We start from the raw sequence: 21,661 nt of genomic DNA on the forward strand, positions 1-21,661 counted from the left end.
CTTGTGGCATTGCTGAAACCAGTTGACTGTGGCCTGGTGTATTAAGGCGTTTCTTGCCCATGATTCTTATGGTGAGTTAGCAATTTTTAACGAGATACTGAGAAGAGGCAATGGGGACCTGTCAAGGTCAGAGCAGAATTCAGAAGGTGATATCAGCAGGGCTGCTTCTGTGCTGATGGTTGCTTTGGATGGGTAGGGAATGGTCTTGGGGGATTTACCCTCTTAATATTCCATCTCTCGCACACGCTTTTCCCTGCTCTGGTTTGTCCTCTTGCCCATTCCAGTTGTGGCCAAAATGGCAGATAGTGCCCAGCTCCCAGAGCTCAAACTGTGTTGCTTTGAAATGAGCCATCATGATTGTGCAGGAGAGAGACACCCAAGGTGGATCTCTCTCTGGTTTACCTCGGCTCCGTCTGACAACTATGGAGCTGAGTATGGGAAGTCAGCAAGGTACAGCATTGTACCTCCATCGTATGATTTGGTGCTCCAATCCGTACGTCCAGTCTGGATCATTCCTGTCTCTCAATCAAATCAGTTAGATGTTGCAGTAATCCCATCTCCGTGGTATGGCAATTCCGGTCACCGGTGTGCACAAGTTTGGCTTTAATGTTCCGAGTGTTGGCCTTTTGTAAATTTCCAGCACAAACATAAATCAGTAGGGCATCTCCAATAACAGTGACAATTTCACTTCCCTGCTTTGAATTTTTGATTTTCGCTCTCATGCTGTGTGCCATTGTCTGGATCACTGACTCCTAGGCTTTGGCCTGTTCTACCTTTGAGGTTGCATTGGGGATGTGCACAAGACACTGATTCAGCCTCCCATTATGCACCTAAGAATGACAAGGTGCTGGAAGTACCTGGAGGTACGCAAAGGTGGTGCTGCTGCTGCTGCTGCTAAGGTGGTGTCTTGTCAGCAGTTACCCATCTTCATAGCGAATGATGCCACTGTAGAGTGAGGCAGTCCTACAGCAATGCCTGAAGGCACAGCCTGACCAGTGGGATGTATATTCATTCCACTCTGCTGAGTTGCCTGCACTGCTGGTGAGGGGGCAATGTGGGACAACAAATGGTGTTCGGAGGTTTGCCCAAAGAGGCGATGAGGGAGAGAGGACGTGTGAATTTGACAATTCACCATGTTCCTCCAGTATAGGTCCAGCCAAGAACAGCATTGGTGGGATCAGGGAGAAGTCTACTTCACTGGCCAGAGAAAAATGCATGACCATAGTTGGACAAGAATGAGGAGAAAATTGGGAGATGATTTAGAGGGACAATGCACAGCCATACAGATCCAAAGTGCAAAACTAAGTTGCCCAGTCTGCGTTGGGATGACTGATCTCAGCCAGAGAATCCGTAGGTACTACAGTTGCAGGTTCTACAATTGGTGTCAGTGCCACTGGCTAGGGAGCTGAAAGAAATCTTCGCCAGGCTTCCAGCTCCTGATCACATTTCACTAACTCCTGTGGGAAAGAGCATGTGCGCAGAAGTCAGGTGAGTACAGGATTGAACTTGATTGTAACACCCTACATGGATCAACAACCTGCTGACACTCATTATCTAGGCCAACAGATGAAGGGTGGCCAATTGGTAGGGTTGCCAACACTCCAGATTATCCTGGAATCTCCAGGAATTAAAAATGAATCAACTGGACACTGCAACGCAGCAAGAGAAATCATAAGGGGCATTAAAACAAGTTGTTTGTTCTTTTCATTTTCCTTGAGAACTTTTGTTTATTAGTTCAAAAATTATTGGAGATGGGCGGTTGGAGTCCGGAGGTCATGTGATGAAACCTCCAGGGATATGTCCAACCAGAGTTGGCAACCCTGCGCCCAGAGGGCACCATTGATCCGTACCCCAGCTGGTGAAAAGAGGTGAAGGGAAGGTGTGGTCAAGAAAAGGTGAGCTCCAGTGGAAACTGAGGTGCAGGGAAGAGAAGGTGAGATCCAGGGATGGGAAGGGAAAGGAAATCAGGGAAGTTAAAAAAGAAACACAGTAACACACCTTCCAGAAATGCCCCAATAACCAGTCCGTTGGAGGGCACCATAGTGCCAAGAGTCAAAAAGTTGCCCAGAGAAAGAGAATGTTAGTTAGTTTCAAACAATATATATTAGAAATAAATTTAACAAACTAACATGAGGAGATTTTTCTTTGTTTTTTTAATTTACAGCAGAAAGGATTATAAAGCATTCAAAAACATCTTACATAATTTTTAAGGGCAATTTAAAATGTTTGCATGACTCTGGCAGCTGGGCTATCCCTTGTAAAGCTTCTAAACAGCTGTGACCCAGTGACACTCTCACATGCAGACATACAAAAACAGGAAAAATTAAAAAAAGGTAAAATTAAAAAGGTTAAAAAAGAGCAAGAAGAGGGAGAGTAAAAGAGAGGAAAGAAAAGAGAACAAGAGAAAGAAAAAAGGACCTACACTAGTATCACATGCAAGTGTCAGCAACCCCAGGAGTGTCGTAGCTTACGGCTCTGGGCTGTTGCGAGTGTGCAACAAAGCTTTGCATTTTCTAGAATTTTCTTTTTTTAAGTTTTTTTTTGTGCAATGTTATGACCTGTTTTTCTAATCTCAGATGAACAGATGAAGTGGACATTCTCTCCATTACTGTCAGATTTGTTTTTTTTGTTTGTATATATCTTTTAAAATTTATTTTGTGTGTGTGTATGTGCATTGTTTCTTCACGGTATTTAACACACGGTATTTAACATAAAAATGTCTGTTAATCCTTCTTTTCAAAGAGTGATTTATGGTATAATGCTATATATATATATATATTATATCCTTACAGTAATCTGCTCAGCAAAGATTATAACTTAATGTTGTGTCTTTTCATTTAGCAATACAGCATTCACATTACTTGGCACCCATTGGCAAAGGAGATAAGTCTTGGTAGCCAAACAGAAAAGAAATAATGTAAACGTAAACTTTTCAGTTATATCATTTTGCTGTTTGTTTTCTAATTCTAAGTACAGTAGTTTTTTTTGCAATTAATCATGCTTTAGCAAAAATGTCCTTCTAAAGAACATTTAAAATAAGGAATTCTTACAGTGAAATAATTTTTTTTTTCATTTTACAGGTCGTTTGCTTCTAATACTTCCTTTTGTTTTGTTTTTTTCATTATAGTCATGCACATATCTCCGTTTTTTTCATCGTTTTTAAGTATATATACAATATATACAAACAGTATATCCACATTGCTAGCTCATTCAGATAAAACTATACAAATTCCCATTCTGCCTTCACCAATCTCATAACAACTCACAGTAAAATAATTCATTGTTGGCATCCCCCTTTTTTTTAATTCACTTTGCACTCAATTCCCTATCATGTTCTTCTATATATACAGAGTCCACCCAGGTTACTGACAGTAGCCAAGAATATGGACATTACTGGCCAGCAGGATACATCATACTAGTCCATATTGGCTTGTATGATGTCAAGGCAATGAATGTGACCCCTCAAAAAAATCGTCCTATTTTTGAAAGGCTAAAAAAGCTTAAATGCTTTTTAAAACAAAAAGAAAACACAAAAAATAAATTAAATAATCAAAGCTTTAAATAAACTATTTATATATTATATATATATTAAAAAAAAGTTCAGACTAAATAAAAAGTTATAAAGTAAGGCAAAATAAAGTGCTGGACGTGACAGGACACTAGCTAGGTGACAGCGACTGTTGAGGAAGAAAGGTTTTGGGAGTTTTTGTAAAAGGCTAACACCCAGCTTATGTGGAACTTTTTCTCCCCTCATCCAATTTCCTTCTTTTGCTCTGCACTGTGGCCAGGTAGAAAAATGCTACAGAGCATCTACCTCAAACACGTGGGGTGTGGGACCCTCACCCTGCATGTTCTTGACACGCCTGTTCTGCACACGCCACCTCAGTTTCGATCTGTGTCTATCACCGGTCGGTCACAGGCTAAAGTGTGCCTGTTACACACATCATGAACTCAAAAGGCAAAAAATGTGTAGTTTATTAGTTTATCATTTCTTTTATGTCACAATGTTTTTAATGGCATGGTTCACATGTACTAAAGGAACAAAATAAAGAATGCAAAGGACTTTTCTATGGCGCCCTCCAAGGATTAACATATCCTAGACTGGGCAATGGGGAGGAGGAAGCAATTTGTCCATTCGTTTAATTTTTGATTTGTTCAGTAATTTTCAATCCTCCCCATCCCTTTTGTCCTCAGTTTGAAATACAATTTAAGTGGGGAGGCTCCTGTGTTGGAAACTTCATGCATTTAACTGACCACCTCAGTCAGTGACAACGCTTCAATTCAACAGCTTTGTCAATGATGTATCAACAGACAGTGTGCCTGTGCAAAGGCAAAGGAACTGCTCCCTATTTGAAATAATGATGTGTTTTACACTTCCTAACTATCATTCCATGTTTTAAATAGTGCAGGTAGTTCTGGGAGCATTCTGTTAAGCTACCCTTCAGTCATTTAAAACAAAGCTAAAAAGAAAAAAATGTGCAGCTTTCACAGTGTAGATCACATCCATTAAGAGTGAAGCAGTTTCCTAGCTGACCACAGTACTGGGTTCCAAGTAGAAGATGAATTTATAAAGGGTTGGTTGTGTTTCTGTCTATATCTCAGTTTAAACTTAATCTGAAACACCTACCCCTTTACAACAGGAAAATAGATAGTCCAATAGAAGGCATTGTTTCTTTTCAACTTCCCTGACTGGTATAGGAGCTGGAAAATGAGACAATGCTGTCTTCAACACTATTGGTCTGGTAAGACCTTATGTGTGTATGGGAAAGTAGGGCTAGCTTGAATTTCTGTACTTTTTCCACAAGCACGTTTGCTCTTTCACTCATCTCTGGACTTCATAAAGACCAGGTCAATTACCAGCTGCTGGTGAAAGGATATGCCCCCCATGGTTGATTTTCAAACCAACATAATATTGCTAATTGGTCACCATGGAGAGCTGACAACTCTGAACTCATGTAATCAGCCTGGTTGTGCTGCTTGCAAAGAATCAAACTGCTCGTAAACAACAGAAAAGCAAATACGCAGCTGCCCAATGGATACAGGGTGGTGGCACTCCTGAAACTTGTGGAGATGAAACTTCCCACCCTGTTCCAGCAGTGTGGTCTTAATTTTCCCGAAGCCTTGGAATAAGTGGCCAGACAGCTGCCTGAAGGAAGCGCATGGCTAAGGTAAGCATTTAAATCAGGGATCCTGCCATGTTACTAGGACCCTGATGCGATTGGTCTCCGCTGCGCTTTGCCTGCCTGGCCCAGTCCACAGAGGAGCCCAGGGGTGAGTTCTTGATTACTTTAATGGGGCTGGGAGGAGCAGGTGTGGTCCTCAGTGCTCCACAAGAATAACCTGGGGCCTCTGCCGAACCGGGTCTGCACTCCACTCCACTCCCCTAACTGAGATCAAACCCCCTAGACGCCCACTCCAGGACTTGAGCACAAAAATCAAGGCTGACACTCCAATGCAGTCCTGAGGGAGTGCTGCACTGTCAGAGGTGCTGTCTTTCGGATGAGACGTTAAACCAAGGCCCCGCCTGCCCGCTCAGGTGTATGTAAGAGATCCCGCGGCACAATTTTGAAGATGAGCAGGGGAGTTCTCCCCAGTGTCCTGGCCAATATTTATCCTTCAATCAAGATCACAAAAACAGATTATAAAAGCAAAATACTGCAGATGCTGTAAATCTGAAATAAAAACAGAAATTGCTAGAAATACTCACAGGTCTGGCAGCATCTGTGGAGACAGAAAGAGAGTTAACATTTCATGTCTGTGACCTTTCATCAGAACCCTGAAAGGTCACAGACCTGAAATGTTAACTCTGTTTCTCTCTCCATAGATGCTGCCAGACCTGCTGAGTATTTCCAGCAATTTCTATTTTTAATCACAAAACCAGATTATCTAGTCATTATCACGTTGCTATTTGTGGGAGCTTGCTGTGCACAAATTAGCTGCCATGTTTCCTGCAGTGCAACAGTGAAGTACTTCATTGTCTGTAAAGCACTTTGAGATGTCTGTTGGTCGTGAAAGGCACTATATAAATGCAAGGCTTTTTTCCCCCTTTTATTTCCAAGCCCCAAGAATGGCCACGCGTTCCCCCACGGATCCACCTATTACATTCCTCCCCCCCCCCCACCCCACGCATTGCTCTAACGGCTGGCTGGGCAGAGGGAAAATCTTGCCCCTCTTCTGAAAAAGTACCTTTTGAAAAATGTAAAGAACGCAAGAAAGGACTTGCATTTATACATCGCCATTCCCAATCTCAGGACATCCCAAGGTGCTCCACAGGCACTGAAGCAACTTTTTAAAGTGTAATGACTGTGTAATGTAGGAAAATGCAGCAGTGAATTTGCACACATCACGCTCCCACAGTCATCGATGTGATCAATTCATTGGATCGTGTATTTCTCGTGATGTTGGTCGAGTGATAAATATTGGCCCAGGATGTTGAAAGCACCTGGGGCTATGAACTGTAGCCAATAATGACCTTCAAGAGAGGAAGAGAAGGAAACGGAGAAGGAGAATATTGGTGAAAAAGAAAATGGTAGTAGGATGTGTTCATGGGGCCTCTTGTGTGGATTTTTGAGCATCTGTCTTGAGATGAACTGATGCAGCATCTTAAAATCTCTCGGTTCCTACAATACTCTAGCTTTGATAACATCTTTTTAAAAAAAACACAATAATACTTTATACATATTCAGTTGCTCCATTATTTAATTTTTCTTATCATCTGGTTTAAATGACCCACACATTTCAGTGTAGCACCTGAGGGGTTCTGAATACTCAGCTGGCTAAATACGGTGCGTGACGCATATTTTTGTACAGAATGTATACTGTAGGATAGTCTGTCGAGCTCGATTGATGCATAAAGTTAAAAACTGATGGAGGTTAAGACTCGATAAATCCACATACTGTATATTGCACATAATTACTGTCATGCAGGCCCCCTCCTGCCAAGAATGAGGCACATTAATTTCACCACATGGACATTAATACTTCAAACTGTTGCTGGGAAGAAGAGAAGGCCTATTACAAGGGCTACCAGACTGGCTGGAAAGACATTTTTGCATATTAACAGAGATTACTTAAAAGGACAAAGGAGCTATTCCCTGCTCCAATTTAACCCACAATGGACCTCTGATCACCAGGTATTGTGTGCAGAGGAGACATTTCAAGGTCTGCTAGGACAGGACAATCCACAAGGGCCAGGACTGGTTAGGTGAGCTGGTCACATGACTAACTGGCTGTTGCGGGTTTTTTTTTAACTTGCCACAGAGAATTTGAACTCAGAAAGTTCTTGGCTCCTGGACTGAAGCAGACCTCCTTTCCTCCTGTTGGCTCCCTCTCTTTCTCACAAGCTTCGGAATCCATTGAAGACACATGAACCCCAAGAGAGAAAAGTCTCCTACAGTGAACAAGGTTTAAGAAGAATACTGGGCCCCAACGTAAAGCAAGAATTACCTACAAGCAAGAACTCTACAATGACCTCGAAGAACCGTAATAACTCTTCAGATATTGCCTCAAACCTCTCCACTTATTTTTCTCTTCTGCTCTTTTCTGTCCCTATCTGCATGTGTGTATCGCGTATGCATGCTAGCGTGGGTGCGTTGTGTATCTGTCGGCGTTAACCGAATTAGAGTTTGAGTTTAATAAATTTCACCTTTCTTCTTTAAATCTAAGAAAGCCTGGTTGTGCTCATTTCTTTACCTTATAATTGGAAAGCGGTGAACAAGGATTCACCAAGGGGGAGCTAAAAACAGTGTGTTTAAAAATAAAACCCTGTTACAGTAATACCAGGTGAAGGCTGAGAGGGACCCCTAGACACCTTTCTCACCTGGTCGTAACATTACTCAAACTGGGACTGAACTTAATGTTCCAGAGAGTCGGGATGCAACGAGATAAGACAGGGGTCTTTGGCTGTGTTTACACTCAGTCTGTCTTTGGAACATTCAGTCCTGGTGCTACTCTGGGATCTGCAGCATTTACACAGGCTGTTGATTTTATAACAACATTTAAATAAAGATTGCCTGGGTGCCAGTGTGGTTCTGAGTTGCACAGGCCATGAAAGATCCCAGGTTCCTTCAGTGGTCTGTGCCAACTGAGTTCAGTCAGGGAAATGAGGCCAGGGCATAAAGAAAAACATTAGCTGGCTCTCCTGTTCCCGACTGCGATCTAGTGAGCCCTGCTGGAAAGTGCGTGCGCTGGCATTGGGTGAGGATTCAGTTGTGGCGCCCCCACAGTCAAACAGCCTGCCCATGCAGATGCGCTGGGCTCACACAATACGATTGGATGTGGTACCAGAGAATGCCCATAGTAGCCCAGCAAACAGCCAGTGATTTGAAGAGGGGGATAAAAGCAGTGACTGCGGTCCCAGTAGCATTCCTTGTTGCCACAGAACCCCACTAGATGAGCTAAGAGAATACTGTAGAATTGGGCTCATTTTTGTACCAGTTATGTTTGTAAGCTCTCCCAACAGAGCTCGGGCCCGGCCAGGGGCAAGAATGGAGGAAGACCGGGCCTGAAAATACTGCCACTGGTTGGCGTGCCAGCGTCCTGACACCATTGCTGGCCATTTTTAGCGGAGGCAGGTATCCGATTAGGCTCGTTATGAGCCTTGGCAACTGCAATTAAAGGAGGCTGAATGGAATTTCTCAGTTTTCCAAACTGGTGGGGGCAGTTTAACTCACTGGAGGCGGGCACCCAGTAGGAGCCAGGGTGCAGCATTCCAGGCAGGCCCAGCGGCCCTCCCTGCCTGCCTGGATGCGAGAGCAGCCACACGCCACCCTGTAGAGGAGCTTCCCCACCCCCCACAGCCCACAGTAGCAGCCTGGCTGCAGGAACCATTTTTTATTTAAAGTTTCAAAAAAGTTGGTGAGAGGACAGCTCCATGTTGAAGCACCCTCTCTGTTACTTACCTGCCATCACAGCCTCCTGCTCCTCTCAAGTTGGAAGGCCTCTAATCGGCCCTCCAGCTTCGAGAGTCCAGCCACAACTTAACAGGACCGGGAACCTGTCTCCATGCAAATTAAGGGGACGCCTCTGTGAAAATCCCAAAGAGTGACTGTTTCCCCCGGGGGTGGTTCAGGATGAGGAAACAGTCCTGACTCCTGTTTCCCATCCCGATGTGAAAACCCAGCCCTATTAGACTGACTCTGGCTGAAAGTTGCAAGCATATTCATCAAGCAAGCTCCAGCACACTTGAACATTCCCAAACACTTTGATTCAGCCTAGTGTTCTGTCTAATCACTCAGGAACAAGGGTGTCTTAAATGGCGAGGCTCTGGAAGCCTGATTCTAGAGGCCATGAAACCCTGCGGTGCCTGAATTCCTTCACGGTTTTCAACCAAGCACCTTTGATGAACTACTGAAACACTGACTGGTTTCATATTATTGATGGCAAAAATCACAGTCACTCACACACACACAGCAAGAATTCACAGCATTCCGCTAATACACTGAAAAAAATCATAGTCTTGTGCTACTCTACGATTGGCCTCAAGAGGCTACCGTTAGTCTTTAAAAGGTTGTCAGGACCACAGTCCCTCTGATATGGGGGGTTCCATTCAGGAGATGAAGTGGAGAGGTGGGGAAGGGATGGGGGGGTTAGTGGGATAAGGAAAATGTAGATTATCCAGAATTGGACACTTAACCTAGTCATCTGAATGGAATGATTATGGCTACCTCCATATCTTGGCAACTTGCACAACACCTGCACCAAATATCTTGAGGAAGGGTTTCTCTCCCCTTCTCCTCTTCCCTTGTACCCGAGTCTGGTCTATCCAGTATATTGTTTCAGTACGCTGTCCAATAGAAGGTCTTAATGAAAGCAGGGAGAAGGGTAGAAGAGAAAAAAACTGTACACCTTGTATTGGACCAATCATCACAGTGCGGCCTTGATCACACCCAACAAGTGGCACATGCAATACCTGTAACTCCCTGGCTCAGGTTATTCGTCCACATAAGCTGCGCATCACCTTTCCTTTCATTCTAATACTCCCCTCAGTCCACTCACCTGCTTTTCTTCACTCTTTGTTTGATTTCTCTACATACATTTGCTTATTCCTGACAATAAACCCCTTTTTTTTGTGTTGCAAACCTTGACACAAGTTTACAGTACTACGCACCAGGCTGGTAAAGAGGTTATTTCATTCTACAAGTTAGTTTTCAAGTTCTTAAAACAATAAATTGCAAGTTCTATGGCGCCTTGTTTTGTTTTCTTTAAAAAAAGTTCCATAAAAGTGCCGATGTGGTCGAGAGAAAAAAAGTTTCTAGAGCCTTGTTGCGATGAGAGTGTTGCTAATCTTCCCAAATCTCTAGTGATCTTTTGTAAATGTCTCTGATATAAACGTAAAGAAAACAGTCAGGAAGCAATGTTACATTGCTATGGGGTGCTTCTGTAAATCTTCAGGTTCCTTGGCCTTTCTCAATTCTTTCACTCTGAAAGGAGGGAGAGAGAGGGGAAACAAAAGAGAGCAAAATCAAGTTACAGACATTAATGTCAACAAATATACCAAGGACACAATAACAAGGAGTGACCGGTAACATCACTAGTTAAAGGTTAACAATAAAAGGAATGACTACAATCATAGAACCATGGAATGATACAGCATGGAAGAAGGTCGTTCGGATCATCTTGCCTGTGCCAACTCTTTGAAAGAGTTAGCCAACCCGTTCCACTCTCCTGAGACTACAAGGCAGCAAACTCTTCAAAAAAAGGTTCAAATTACCTTGTAAACCAAACTGTTATCATAGCACTAGGTGAGACAGTGGACTGTGCTTTCACCTCTCATACTGTGGCCTCAAATCCGGCTGACACTGTTGAGATTAGGGCACAGTGGTGTGGCAGTTACATTACTGGACCAGTAAACTAGAAGGCTGGATAAATAAGCCAGACAGCGAGAGTTCAAATCCCACCATAGCAGTTAGTGAATTTGAATTCAGTTTTAAAGACTGGAAACAAAAGCAACCGTGAAGATGTCAAATTGGGGTAAAAAACTCAACTGGTTCACGAGGGAACTTGACAGAAAGAAACCTGGTCCATTTGTGACTCCAGTCCATCATCAATCTGGTTGACTCTTAATTGCCCTCTCAAGTGGCCGAGCAAGCCACTCAAATGTATCAAACCACTACCAGCAGTTCAAAAAGACCCACTGACCAACCACCTTCTTAGGGCAAGTAGAGGAAGGGCAATAAATGTCAGCCTCTCCAGCGCTGCCCACATTCAAAGAATGAATACCTGCTGGTTCCTAGAAGCAGATCTTGGACCATTCAGAGCTGATTCTCATGGGTTGCTTTGCACCAACCATACTTCTGACTGGCCTAATGTCTGTTTCTAGAAATTGGTGGGGATCTAAACATCCCAGGCTGTACTGGGACTGTCCCATAATGCCTCTCCTTGGTTAGAGTGAAAGACTGAAGCATCTCCTGCCTGATTGCCGCATGACAGTGGAGATCCTTGAAGCAGGCAGCTCTCTGAGACTCTCTCACTCCTAACAAAACTGAACACACTTTGAACTTCTGTCAAATTTTCTACCCTGCTCCCAACTTTTGAAACCAATTGGATTCTGCCTTCATTTTTGGGATTACAAATTACTACTTTTAAAGGGCAGAAGGTGGCATGAATGGGACATGAATCTTCCAAGGTGGGGGCTCAGTAACAAAAAACAAATCTTGGGCAAATGCTGCTTTACACTCTAGAGCTTTCCTAGAAGTCATTCAGTCACCAGCTTAGAATACTCATTTTTTAAACTTTGTACTAATTTCTCCTCTCCCCTCCTGAAGGTGCAGCCTTGCGCTGGGCTATGATTCTAGGGGGCCTAGCTGTATGGCCATTCTTCATGTGTGAGCCTAGACAGTAAGCAGCATCCAGATATTTGACTGTGAAAGCCATCACACCTGAGTCTAATCCTGAGTCCCAACGTACACTTCCTCACCCAGAGATGTTGGGGGCGCAGGATGTTGGGAAAGGGGGACTGCTGAGGCCACGATTACCGCCCCGAGCTAAGACCATCTAACCTGCACAGGCTACGGGATCAATTCTAGGCATGCCTGGTCCATACTGCTCAGCCCTTCACTGGATAAAGGGGCTTCGGTGGGAAACAGGGGTCACGGTGAGCAAGATGCTGGCCTTTCAACTCTAGGAGCTAGATACAAATCCAGGCCACACTGCTGGGATGAGCCTCCTCTGTCTGCTGACTATAAGGGTCTCACATGAGAGGAGTATGGAAAGGTCTCAATCCAGTTCCAAGTTGGGTTGCCAACCTTCAGGATTATCCTGAAGTCTCCAGGAAATAAATGCAGATTGCCAGGATACTGCTGCAAGCAAAATCTCATGAAGAAATATCAGAGGGGCATTTAAAAAATTAGATTTTTTTTTTCACTCTCTTTATAAAATGTATTAGTTCTAAAAATATGAAAATGTGATCAAAAGACTGTTTGACAGTCAAGCATCATCTGGTAGGGTAATTAAGAGCCTGTTTGCTTTCTAACCAGCTGTGGGAAGGTGGGGTGGCACAAGGATTTATGGGCAGGTGACCAAAGGTGGATGCTTAGGACTGGGTTGTTGGGAGGTGGGAGATCATGTGACAAAACCTCCAGGAATACCTCCAACCAGAGGTGGCAACATTAGTTCCTAGTAGGTTTGGGCCTAAGGCAAAAAACTGCCCCTAGGTTGGCAATGTCACTCAAACTGGTCTAAGCATGGCTGGTGTTGAAAATATGAGCTGGATTTTCCTGTGGGCTTTGGGACCACGACGATGGGACCAAATAGAGGCTCTGAGTCCACACTTGCCGGCAGCGCAATCTTCTGGGAGGCAGCCTCCTAACTGGCCGCCTCCATGCTCGCTGTGGGCGGGCTCCCAATTCTACAGATCCAATCAGAGGGCCAGCACCTCTGGGGCCTCGACAACTCCACTGGGAGAGGTGGGGGCTGCTGAGGCAGGTCGGGGACCAACATGGAGGCGCCCTCACTGGCTAACACAGAATTCAAAAAATAAAGACTTCCGAAGCCGATAGGGATATCGGGGTGGAGGGGAAACCCCGCAGCTGGATCAGCCACGATTGAGGCCTTTCATTTAGACCTATCATTGGGGCATGGAGCCTTTGGTTCCAACGGCCAGACCATATCCATTAGCTGGCAATTTCCACGTACGGCAGTGGGCCACTCTGCCAATGGGAAAGTTCTGGCAACGCCATAAAATTGCCCCTAATTGAGGCCTTTACCAGCCTAATAGGCTGCCTGTATCCATGCAGCGGGCAGCCGATCTGATTCCCAGCCTGCCCCGGGAAAGTTCCATGGCTGTGGGAATGTGTCGGGGACCTGTCCTCACACGGCTCCCCCCACTATTTTCACAGCCCCCCCAGCCTCTAAGTCCACCATCATGAGGCTGGTAAAATCCAGCCCTATGTCTCACTGATATATTAGGGGGCTGTCTACTGAGACATAGGGCTGAAACTCCCAAAAACGAGTTGGAGTCGTATTAGAGGTTAATATGCAAACAATATGGAAAACAGGAACTGAAGCCGCCCACTTCAGTTTTAATGAAGGTGGGACAAAATGTGGGCAACCAATCTGCTTGTGGGAAGCAGGTAGGTCATTTAAATATTAAAATATTATATGTAAGATATTAAAAATATGGTTTCTTTCATTTTAACGTTCATTCTATTTTTAACCACAGGCAGCAGGGTTTCCCAGGCCTTGGGAAACTTGGCAGCTGAAAGGAGGTGAGAAGGGTTGAGTTCGTGAGGTAAGTGTCTTTACTGCACTGCGCGTGGACCAGGAGGGGCAGGAGTGTTTTCTCCAGGCCCAACAAGCTACCCAATAAACACAACCCCCACCCGTCTGCCTGCTCCGTCGATCACCATCTGCTCCCCCAGACCGCCACTGACCCCCTGACCTCCAGGCACCCCCCTCCCCATGACCAGTTGGGAGTGCTTGCTGTGATGACACTGGATGTCTGAACAGTCTCACTCCCAACACTAACCTCACCTTGATGAGCACAAACATTTTTTAAAAAATCTACAAAGCAACAGGGAGCATGAGGTAAGTCTTGATTTCAAGGCAGTTGGCTTGCGGTGAGCAACTAGAGTATTTCACCAACTAAAACAGACAATTTGTTGCCATACTCTGAAAATAAGTCATTCAGCAAAGAAAGAGCTGCTTGTATTTTTCAGCTACTCACTGAACTAATCAACAAATGCTCTTTGCAGCAAACATTAATAATTTGATTTGCAGGCTCCACATTTGAACCAGATATTGGAAAATTCTGTAATTATTTCTTACAATTTTGATGGCACAAAATTAGTTGAGATAAAACAAAATTCAACTGTGCATTGGGGACTGACACATGTATTTTGTTTTAAAAGTTTGTTGACTGGATTAAACCTATACTTACAAGCAGTTCAGGGTCAATTGAGCTATCACCTTGCCCAGTTCCCTCCCTTCCTCTCCTGAGATCACTCACTCCTTCCTCAGAGAAGGGTGTCGTGGGCACCGGCAGCCTTTCAGTATCCTGCCTAAGCGAGCATTCTTTGTGAAAACAGTGTGAGTGGGCAGACTATTTCCATCACATAGGGCACCACAAACGAGCCCGATCCTATTCACACCCAATATTCATATGCATGCACTAGAGTTAAATGACTGAATTGCTGGGTTAGTTTCCCCCAACCCTACCAGGCCTATAACTGTCTGAGGACTCTCTGGGGTAGAAATTCCCCTCGAGCGACAGCAGCATCAACTAAGGTCAATGGAATGGAATATCGGGTGGGCAGGATAAGGGATGGTCGTTTCAATCCCTACCATTTTGCACTGCCACCCAGTCAAATTTCTACCCCAATGTTCCTCCAATTCTGGCCTTTTGCATCCTCCAGTCCCTTCAACTGTCACTGGTGGCCGTGCCTTGCACTGCCTCAAGCCCTAAGCTCTGGAATTACCTCTCTAAACCTTTCTGACTCTTCACCTCTCTCTCCCTCTTTAAGACGCTCCTTAAAATCAATTTCTTTGACCAAGCTTTTGCACCAATATCTCTTTATGTGGCTTGGTGCCAAATTTCCTTTGATAACATTCCTGCGAAGCCCCTTGGGACATTTTACAACATTAAAGGCACTATATAAATGGAAGTTGCTATTGACTGGTGTTCACATTGGTCATTTAACCAGTAATCATTGGCTTTAACCAGTAAACAAAGAGATTTTGGGATTCTATTTGTCAAAGGACTATCCTGGAGGGAACCGATGCACCAAGGTAAAATTGATCATCAGAAAATTCAGAGTGCGCTGACTTTTGTGCCTGATTTTCTGATCCACATCCCAACCTGGAGAAGCTTTATCCCCACTGTGTCCAAGGACTCGTACTTGCAATCTCCAGTCCGATATCAGTGGTGAGTGAGAGGACAGCAGGCTCCACACTGAGAAGGACTGAGTCAGAGCGAGTTGATTGCTGGGCAGTCTGATTTAGAATGGCACCAATGTGGCTCCATGTTCCCTGCCTGTCCTATTGATCACAGATCGGAATGTAGGAACAAGAGCAGGTCATTTAGCCCCTTAAGCATGTTCTGCCCTTCAATGAAATCATAGCCTGCTCTGTATCTTAATTCCAACATGTACCTTTGCTCCATATCCCTTAACTCTTCCTCAGTACTGCACCGGGAGTGTCCTTCTAGATTATGTGCTCTTCTCAGACTTGAACCCACAACCTTATGATTCAGAGACAAGAGTGCTACCCACAGCTCACAGGCTGGTGCATGTGTTCCAAGGGCAGGGAGAAAATTCTCCAGACAAAAGGGGAACTTCAATACATTTCCAAATACACTGATCAGGTACAGTTAAATATCAATGGTATATACCATTCATCCTGCCCATAGCCCTGGATCTTCTTCTGCTTCAAATATTTATCTGCTCTTCAGTTAAAAGATGCAACAATCTCTGCCTCAACTACACCTTATGCTAAACCATTTCATTCTCCAACAACTTTCTGTGCTAAAGAATTTCTCCTCACTCTCAGTGGCAAGTTTAAATTGATGACCCCTTGTCACTGTCTCCCTAACCCAACATCCATACAAGGATCTACCTGAAAGATAATCTGCTGCAGTCCTAATCTAGTGGGTATTGACTTCCAATTAGGATGAGATTAAAAGGAATCTTTTGTTATTAACCCATTCACTGTCAGTGCTCTCTGGATGCCAACAGGTTCTCCATGAGTATTTTCTCAGCTATTATTACCTGCGGGGGAGAGTTTCTATGAGATTCTCCCAGTGTAACTTCAGCAGAAATCCTGGAGAATGGTGTAAACGCCCATTTCAGTCTGTTGACACTGTTTCTCCAGGTATTGTGCCAGAGTTCAGTCTGAGAGTGGGATAAACCCCACAGAGATGTGAGGGATTTTTTTGAGTTGCTTTAAAATCAATTCCATTTCATTCACAAGGGGCTGCCTGGTTTGTGCCACATAACTCTTTAAATTCAGAGTGTTGAAATCAAGACTCCTTTTATTGTCTCCAACTCAAAGCTGCGGAACCTTTCGCCTTCCTTATTCTTTCCCATCCCTTCCTCCTGTAATCGATAGGCCTTTAAAACCCAAGCTTGGCATTGCATAATCCCTACTTCCTGACTGAGCCCACCTTCTCTCCTATTCCTTCCAAGATTGGTGGTGTCCCTGCACTGTCTCATACAAAGCTAGTCATTGCTAATTGCCATCAACAACCCAATCTAATTGTAGTTGGGCTGATGAAAGGATTAGAAATCATTACAAGACTGTAATTTTCTATTTTTGTTTGTTTTTGAAGGAGTGGGAAATCGGCAGCTTGGGAAATTCCATGATTTTGGCATTGATTACAATGACGCAATTCTCAAGGAATTAAGGCATGTGTTTGGCAGACAAAGGTTTCCATGGTGACGGAATTCTGTCCAATTACCATTCCATTTTACAGCTCCCATCGTCATAACTTTCTGAAATTCAATTGTTATTTTTTATGGTATGCATTAAGTCTAATAATAGACAACATTTCACTCACATAGATATTACACATCAATTCATAAACAGTGCAGATACATACAGACAGCCAGATCAGGATCCTCATAGGATCAAAGAAAATTAAAATGAAGACGTTTGAGAATTTTTTTCCTCTTATTCCCGGTCTCTCCTGGTTGAAAATGGTCCTGGTGCCGCCAGTGCCAAGAAGCTGTTCCTCTTGTGGGAGTACCAGCAAGCTATTCAACAATGGGAGCATCACAGTTCATCCCAATCCTGTCCTTGCCCAATGTTTACCGGCGCCCAGTTATCAGCATTGGGTGCTGGAGTGCAGGATCCCCAGGCTGACTGCATCTCTGCAGGCCATGGTAATGAAGGCTTTGGAAGGGATCAGCTGACTTGAACGAGGGATCAAAGCTGGACTTTACCTGGGCAGAGGCATTCAGCCACCCAGCCACCAAGCAGCAAGTTTAAAAAGATTTGCAATTTGATTATTTCCATACAAGGAATAGCTCTGCAGGAATGTGAGAACACTGGATGTCTAGGTTGGGTACAATTGGGTAGCCTATCAATGTTCATTGTCCAGGCCCATCTGCCCAGCTTAGCAACTAAGGTACCAGAGGATGGCAAATCGCCAAGGAACTGGATCCTGGCATGAATGATGCCTTCAGGAACAGGGGGGTTTGTGCAAGTATCACTGTCAATTCTTGTTCATATGCAACATTAATGTTGTGCATTCTCAGCCCTGCATAGCAGAGGAGTCTGAAGCATTCAAAAAGGTGAACAGACTCCTTTTTCAGTGGGGAAGAGGAGAGGTGCAGACGTGGCGCTAAGACAAACATGGCGCTGAGTCACAGTAGAATGGCCCTTTCCTATTGCTGTGTTCTTAGGAGTTTAGATCTGAGATGAGGACAAATTGCACAGGTGACAAAAAGCCTATATTTATTTTGCCTATCATTTCAATAACCACATAAAATCATGCACGCCCCTAAAAACAGTGCAGTCTTCGAAATAAATGGCATGCAGCTCCCCTGTAGAACATACTGTGATCAGTGTAATATCATATGCTCGGTTTCTTTTTCTCAGAGCATTTCCATAGGCCTAGTTATGAAACAATATCTTAACAAGTGCTTGCTTTATGCCACAACTTGTTTTGTAGACCATAGGTTTTCAAACCGGGGGTCCACAAAGGGACCACAGTGGGTTTCTGTGGTGAGTGGATCTCTATCTTTTTCTGTATTTAGCACTTTGCTGTTGCTGTGTACAAATGCAAAAAAAAACTTTCCTGCAACAATATGCTTCTCTTGGATGACTGACACTGTCATTTGGAGGTGTGTCAATATTAGCAAGGGATCCCTGGGCATGTGTCAATATTAGCAAGGGATCCCAGGGCATGTGTCAATATTAGCAAGGGATCCCAGGGCATGTGTCAATATTAGCAAGGGATCCCTGGCAGTGCGTCAATATTTGGAAGGGAGCCCTGTAAGTGTATCAGTATTTGTAGGAGATACTTGGGAGTGTGTCAATATTTGTAGGGGATCACTAAGAATGTGTCAGTATTTGTAGAGGGTCCCTGAAGGTATATGACAATATTATCAGGAGGGTGCTTGCGCATGTGTCAGTATTTTGATGAGGATCCTGAGGAATGTGTCAATATTTAGCAGGAAATCCCTGGGAGTGCAACAATATTTGCAAAGGGACTCCAAAGAGTAACATTTGAAAACCACTGGTCTACATAGTTGAGGCTCACTTTTGGACTGAGTCAGCTCACAATGCACATGTTACAACAACAAGATTTCTAATGACAATACAACCAGAAATGTTTTTCTTTGCAGCATCAATGGAATAATTACAAGCAGAGTGACAGAATGACACAAGTACAATTTTTGAGATGGAAAGTTGTAATAGATTACCTCCCTCCGCGTATGTAAGGGTTCAGCTCTAAGACTCCAGCAAATGTGGTTCTCTTTCCTCCCAGTGCGCTGTGGATAGCCATAGTAAAGTGTTTTAGAGGAATTGGTTGTGTTTGGTTGATCTTTTGTTGCGTCTGATTTCACATTGGGTACAGGTAAAGGCCACAGAACATTAACCGTGTGCTGGACAATTTGCTTTTATGCTTTCCTCCCGAATTGCTGAATTTATGAATTCATGCTTAACCTCACACTGAGTAGAGATCGGGCACAAAGAACTGACGCTTGGACAGTTTAAGTTCCTCATATTTGCAGTGCCTGTTTTGCAAGTCAGTACGGAAGCAGAGACGTTCAGGATCAGAGCTACCCGTCACTAAAAGGGAACTCAGAATGATAGGACATTCAGGGTGAAGGATTCACATCGCAATTGAGCACGCTCAGCTGGCTGGTGTGAACTGCAGTGATTCTCTGTGGTGAATCTGTGTGGAGTGTTCAATTTCCAGTTTATTCTGGATATGGTGGACCCCCAATTATATATTTTATGGCTGAAATTGTGCTACGATTAGTAATGTGTTTGTGTCCCCTGTTTTAGTGAAGATACCAAACCACTGGGTTAGCCCCTTCATCAAAACAGTTGTAGAGACATTTCTAACGAGACTGTTACCAATATCACATCAGGCTGATGATGTTTATTTGTATAAAACGTTCTTTTGCAGGTTTATTCTAAATTTGAGGTTGTCCGAATTTATTTCATTTGGCCTTTAACTGCTGGCGAGAGAGAGGAGACTTTCATTTCATCAGTCTGCAATGATTCAAACCAAATTCCCTGTTTTAACATTGCCTGAAAGCAGGCTGTTAGATTAATTTTTTGGAACAGTTTTCTTTATAGGTCATGGTAGGTGGATATCTGTTAAGGAACAGATCTCAACAGAGTAAGGGAATGCACATTTGAACAACCAATGTCGCTGAGGTTAATGAATTGTTAGCTGACAATAGTTAGCTCAGCCCCTGCAGCCTGTTGGGCTCAGAAAGCCCCTCCCACCCAGTCACAAAGCTGGATCCACCAGCACACACCAATTCAACTAAAATGTAGATTTTAACTTGGAGACATAGGGTACTGCAAAAGATCATTGAGTGACATTATAGTACTGGGCCTTTAACAGATTTATATCAAAGCTCCTCTGCAATGTCATTTAATGGAGGTGTCAACATGTTTCTTCAAAATGGATTAACAGCCATGTTCAATTAGTTGAGAAAGAAATTTGATTCGAATGCATCAATCACAGCAATTTCCAGGCGAGAGGCAAACAAAAAGGATGTTAAAGGGATGTTGAGGAATTAGGCCCATTAATGGCTTCATTCTTGAGGTTTTTTGTAAAGTGCACTCCAAAACTAGGCTGTCATTTGGGGGATAATTCCAAGGCTGTAGAGTAGAAATAAGGGGCAGGATTTTACCAGACCCAGGGCGATGGGCTGTGAGGCAGTAGGCTGGTAAAATACTGGGGAGCAGTGTCAGGACGGCTCGCCGACACAGTCTTGCCACTGCAAAAGTTTCTACAAAACATATGGGACCCAAAGTATTATTTTACAAAGGGTATCTTAATAATCTCAGATTAAGAGGACAGTCTACTGATCTCCACAGTGCCATGCAGCCGCCCCTATTCCCCCACCCCACGCCCTGGGTAGATTTTCACCTTTCTCTCTCTTGGGTCTGTTTCACCCAAGAGAGTTACATCCTGCCCCTTCCAACTATATACACGCAAGTTCCACTGAGGATATAGTCAGTGTTGTGACAAACTAGGCCACTTGTTGTCAACTGCAGCTTTAACTGGGGCAAACTATTCAGATTTACCTGTTACACAAATACATCGAACACGGAGGTGAAGATGCTACTGACTAAGCCAAGCTCAGGATGATCAGTTTGGACCAGGATGCACTTGTTAGTCAAGAGAAAGCTTACATTATACAGACTGATTATCGTCCAAAGTGAAATAATTTCTGGCAGGTGTATTCAGTAAACACCCTTCACAGTGTGACTGGTTGGTGACAATTTGTAACTGAATGGATTCTTCTCAATCAACTATTTTTCATTTTCCTCCCTCCCTCATTATTCCTGACCAACTTTCTTCTGCCTCTAGTACAGACTTATTGCTGGGATATGGCTTTATGGGTGCTAACTTGGCCATTAGTACTTGAACATTGAATGTCAGTGGGCTATTCGACAACAGAAGACATTACAAATGAGTCCAATCTATCCTCGTACTGCCAATTTTCCCACTTACTTTTGACCTTGGAATGAAGCTTGTCAAGTTAGGGTCATCATTACAATAAGAGCCAAGGCGTGCAATGCACAAGCAGGTCAAAAAGCACAACCATTACACAGAGGCTGTCACTGGACAAGATTTCAGAGGCAATAGGCCCAACTTTAAATCTATGTAAGTGAATGGGTTTTGGGTGACTTAAAATTGGGACCAATATTAATGTGACAGAAGGAGATCACAGTGAATGGAGATAGTCTGGAAGTGCATTGAGAGTAAAAAGGATCTCAAGAGGTGTTGAGCAATGCATTGAGATCTGGACCAAATAGTGCCAGCTACCATTTTTGTTGACTCCACAGAACAAGAGTAAGTTAAAGTCTGAATGGAAACCGATCACATTGAGAGAATTCATCAACAACATACATTTATAGAACACCTTTAGCCTCACAAAGCATCCCATTGTTCTTCATAGATGAGATGAAGGGAATGAGGATGGAGGGTCAGAATTCAGACACAAGGAGGAATTAAGAGAAGAGTTAGGGGAGG

General features: G+C 43.8%; 1 protein-coding gene across 8 annotated transcripts in view; it reads right to left on the reverse strand.

Annotated features, from left to right (window-relative positions):
* Positions 1-6,136: 6,136 nt before the first annotated feature.
* Positions 6,137-21,661, reverse strand: part of LOC137352094 (calmodulin-binding transcription activator 1-like) — a 1,221,793-nt gene continuing 1,206,268 nt past the window's right edge. For 5 of the 8 annotated variants that reach the window (XM_068017185.1, XM_068017181.1, XM_068017180.1 and 2 more), the window contains 2 exons: positions 18,861-18,929; positions 6,137-10,421 (listed from right to left, as the gene is read on the reverse strand). In XM_068017185.1, coding sequence (XP_067873286.1) covers positions 10,389-10,421; positions 18,861-18,929 — 102 coding nt within the window. In that variant the 3' untranslated portion in view covers positions 6,137-10,388. Of the gene's footprint in view, positions 10,422-18,860; positions 18,930-21,661 lie in introns of those variants that run through there. The other 3 variants (XM_068017183.1, XM_068017182.1, XM_068017184.1) reach the window with 2 other exon arrangements.

Source organism: Heterodontus francisci, chromosome 37 (genome assembly GCF_036365525.1).
Source record: "Heterodontus francisci isolate sHetFra1 chromosome 37, sHetFra1.hap1, whole genome shotgun sequence".
Taxonomy (NCBI): Eukaryota; Metazoa; Chordata; class Chondrichthyes; order Heterodontiformes; family Heterodontidae; genus Heterodontus; species Heterodontus francisci.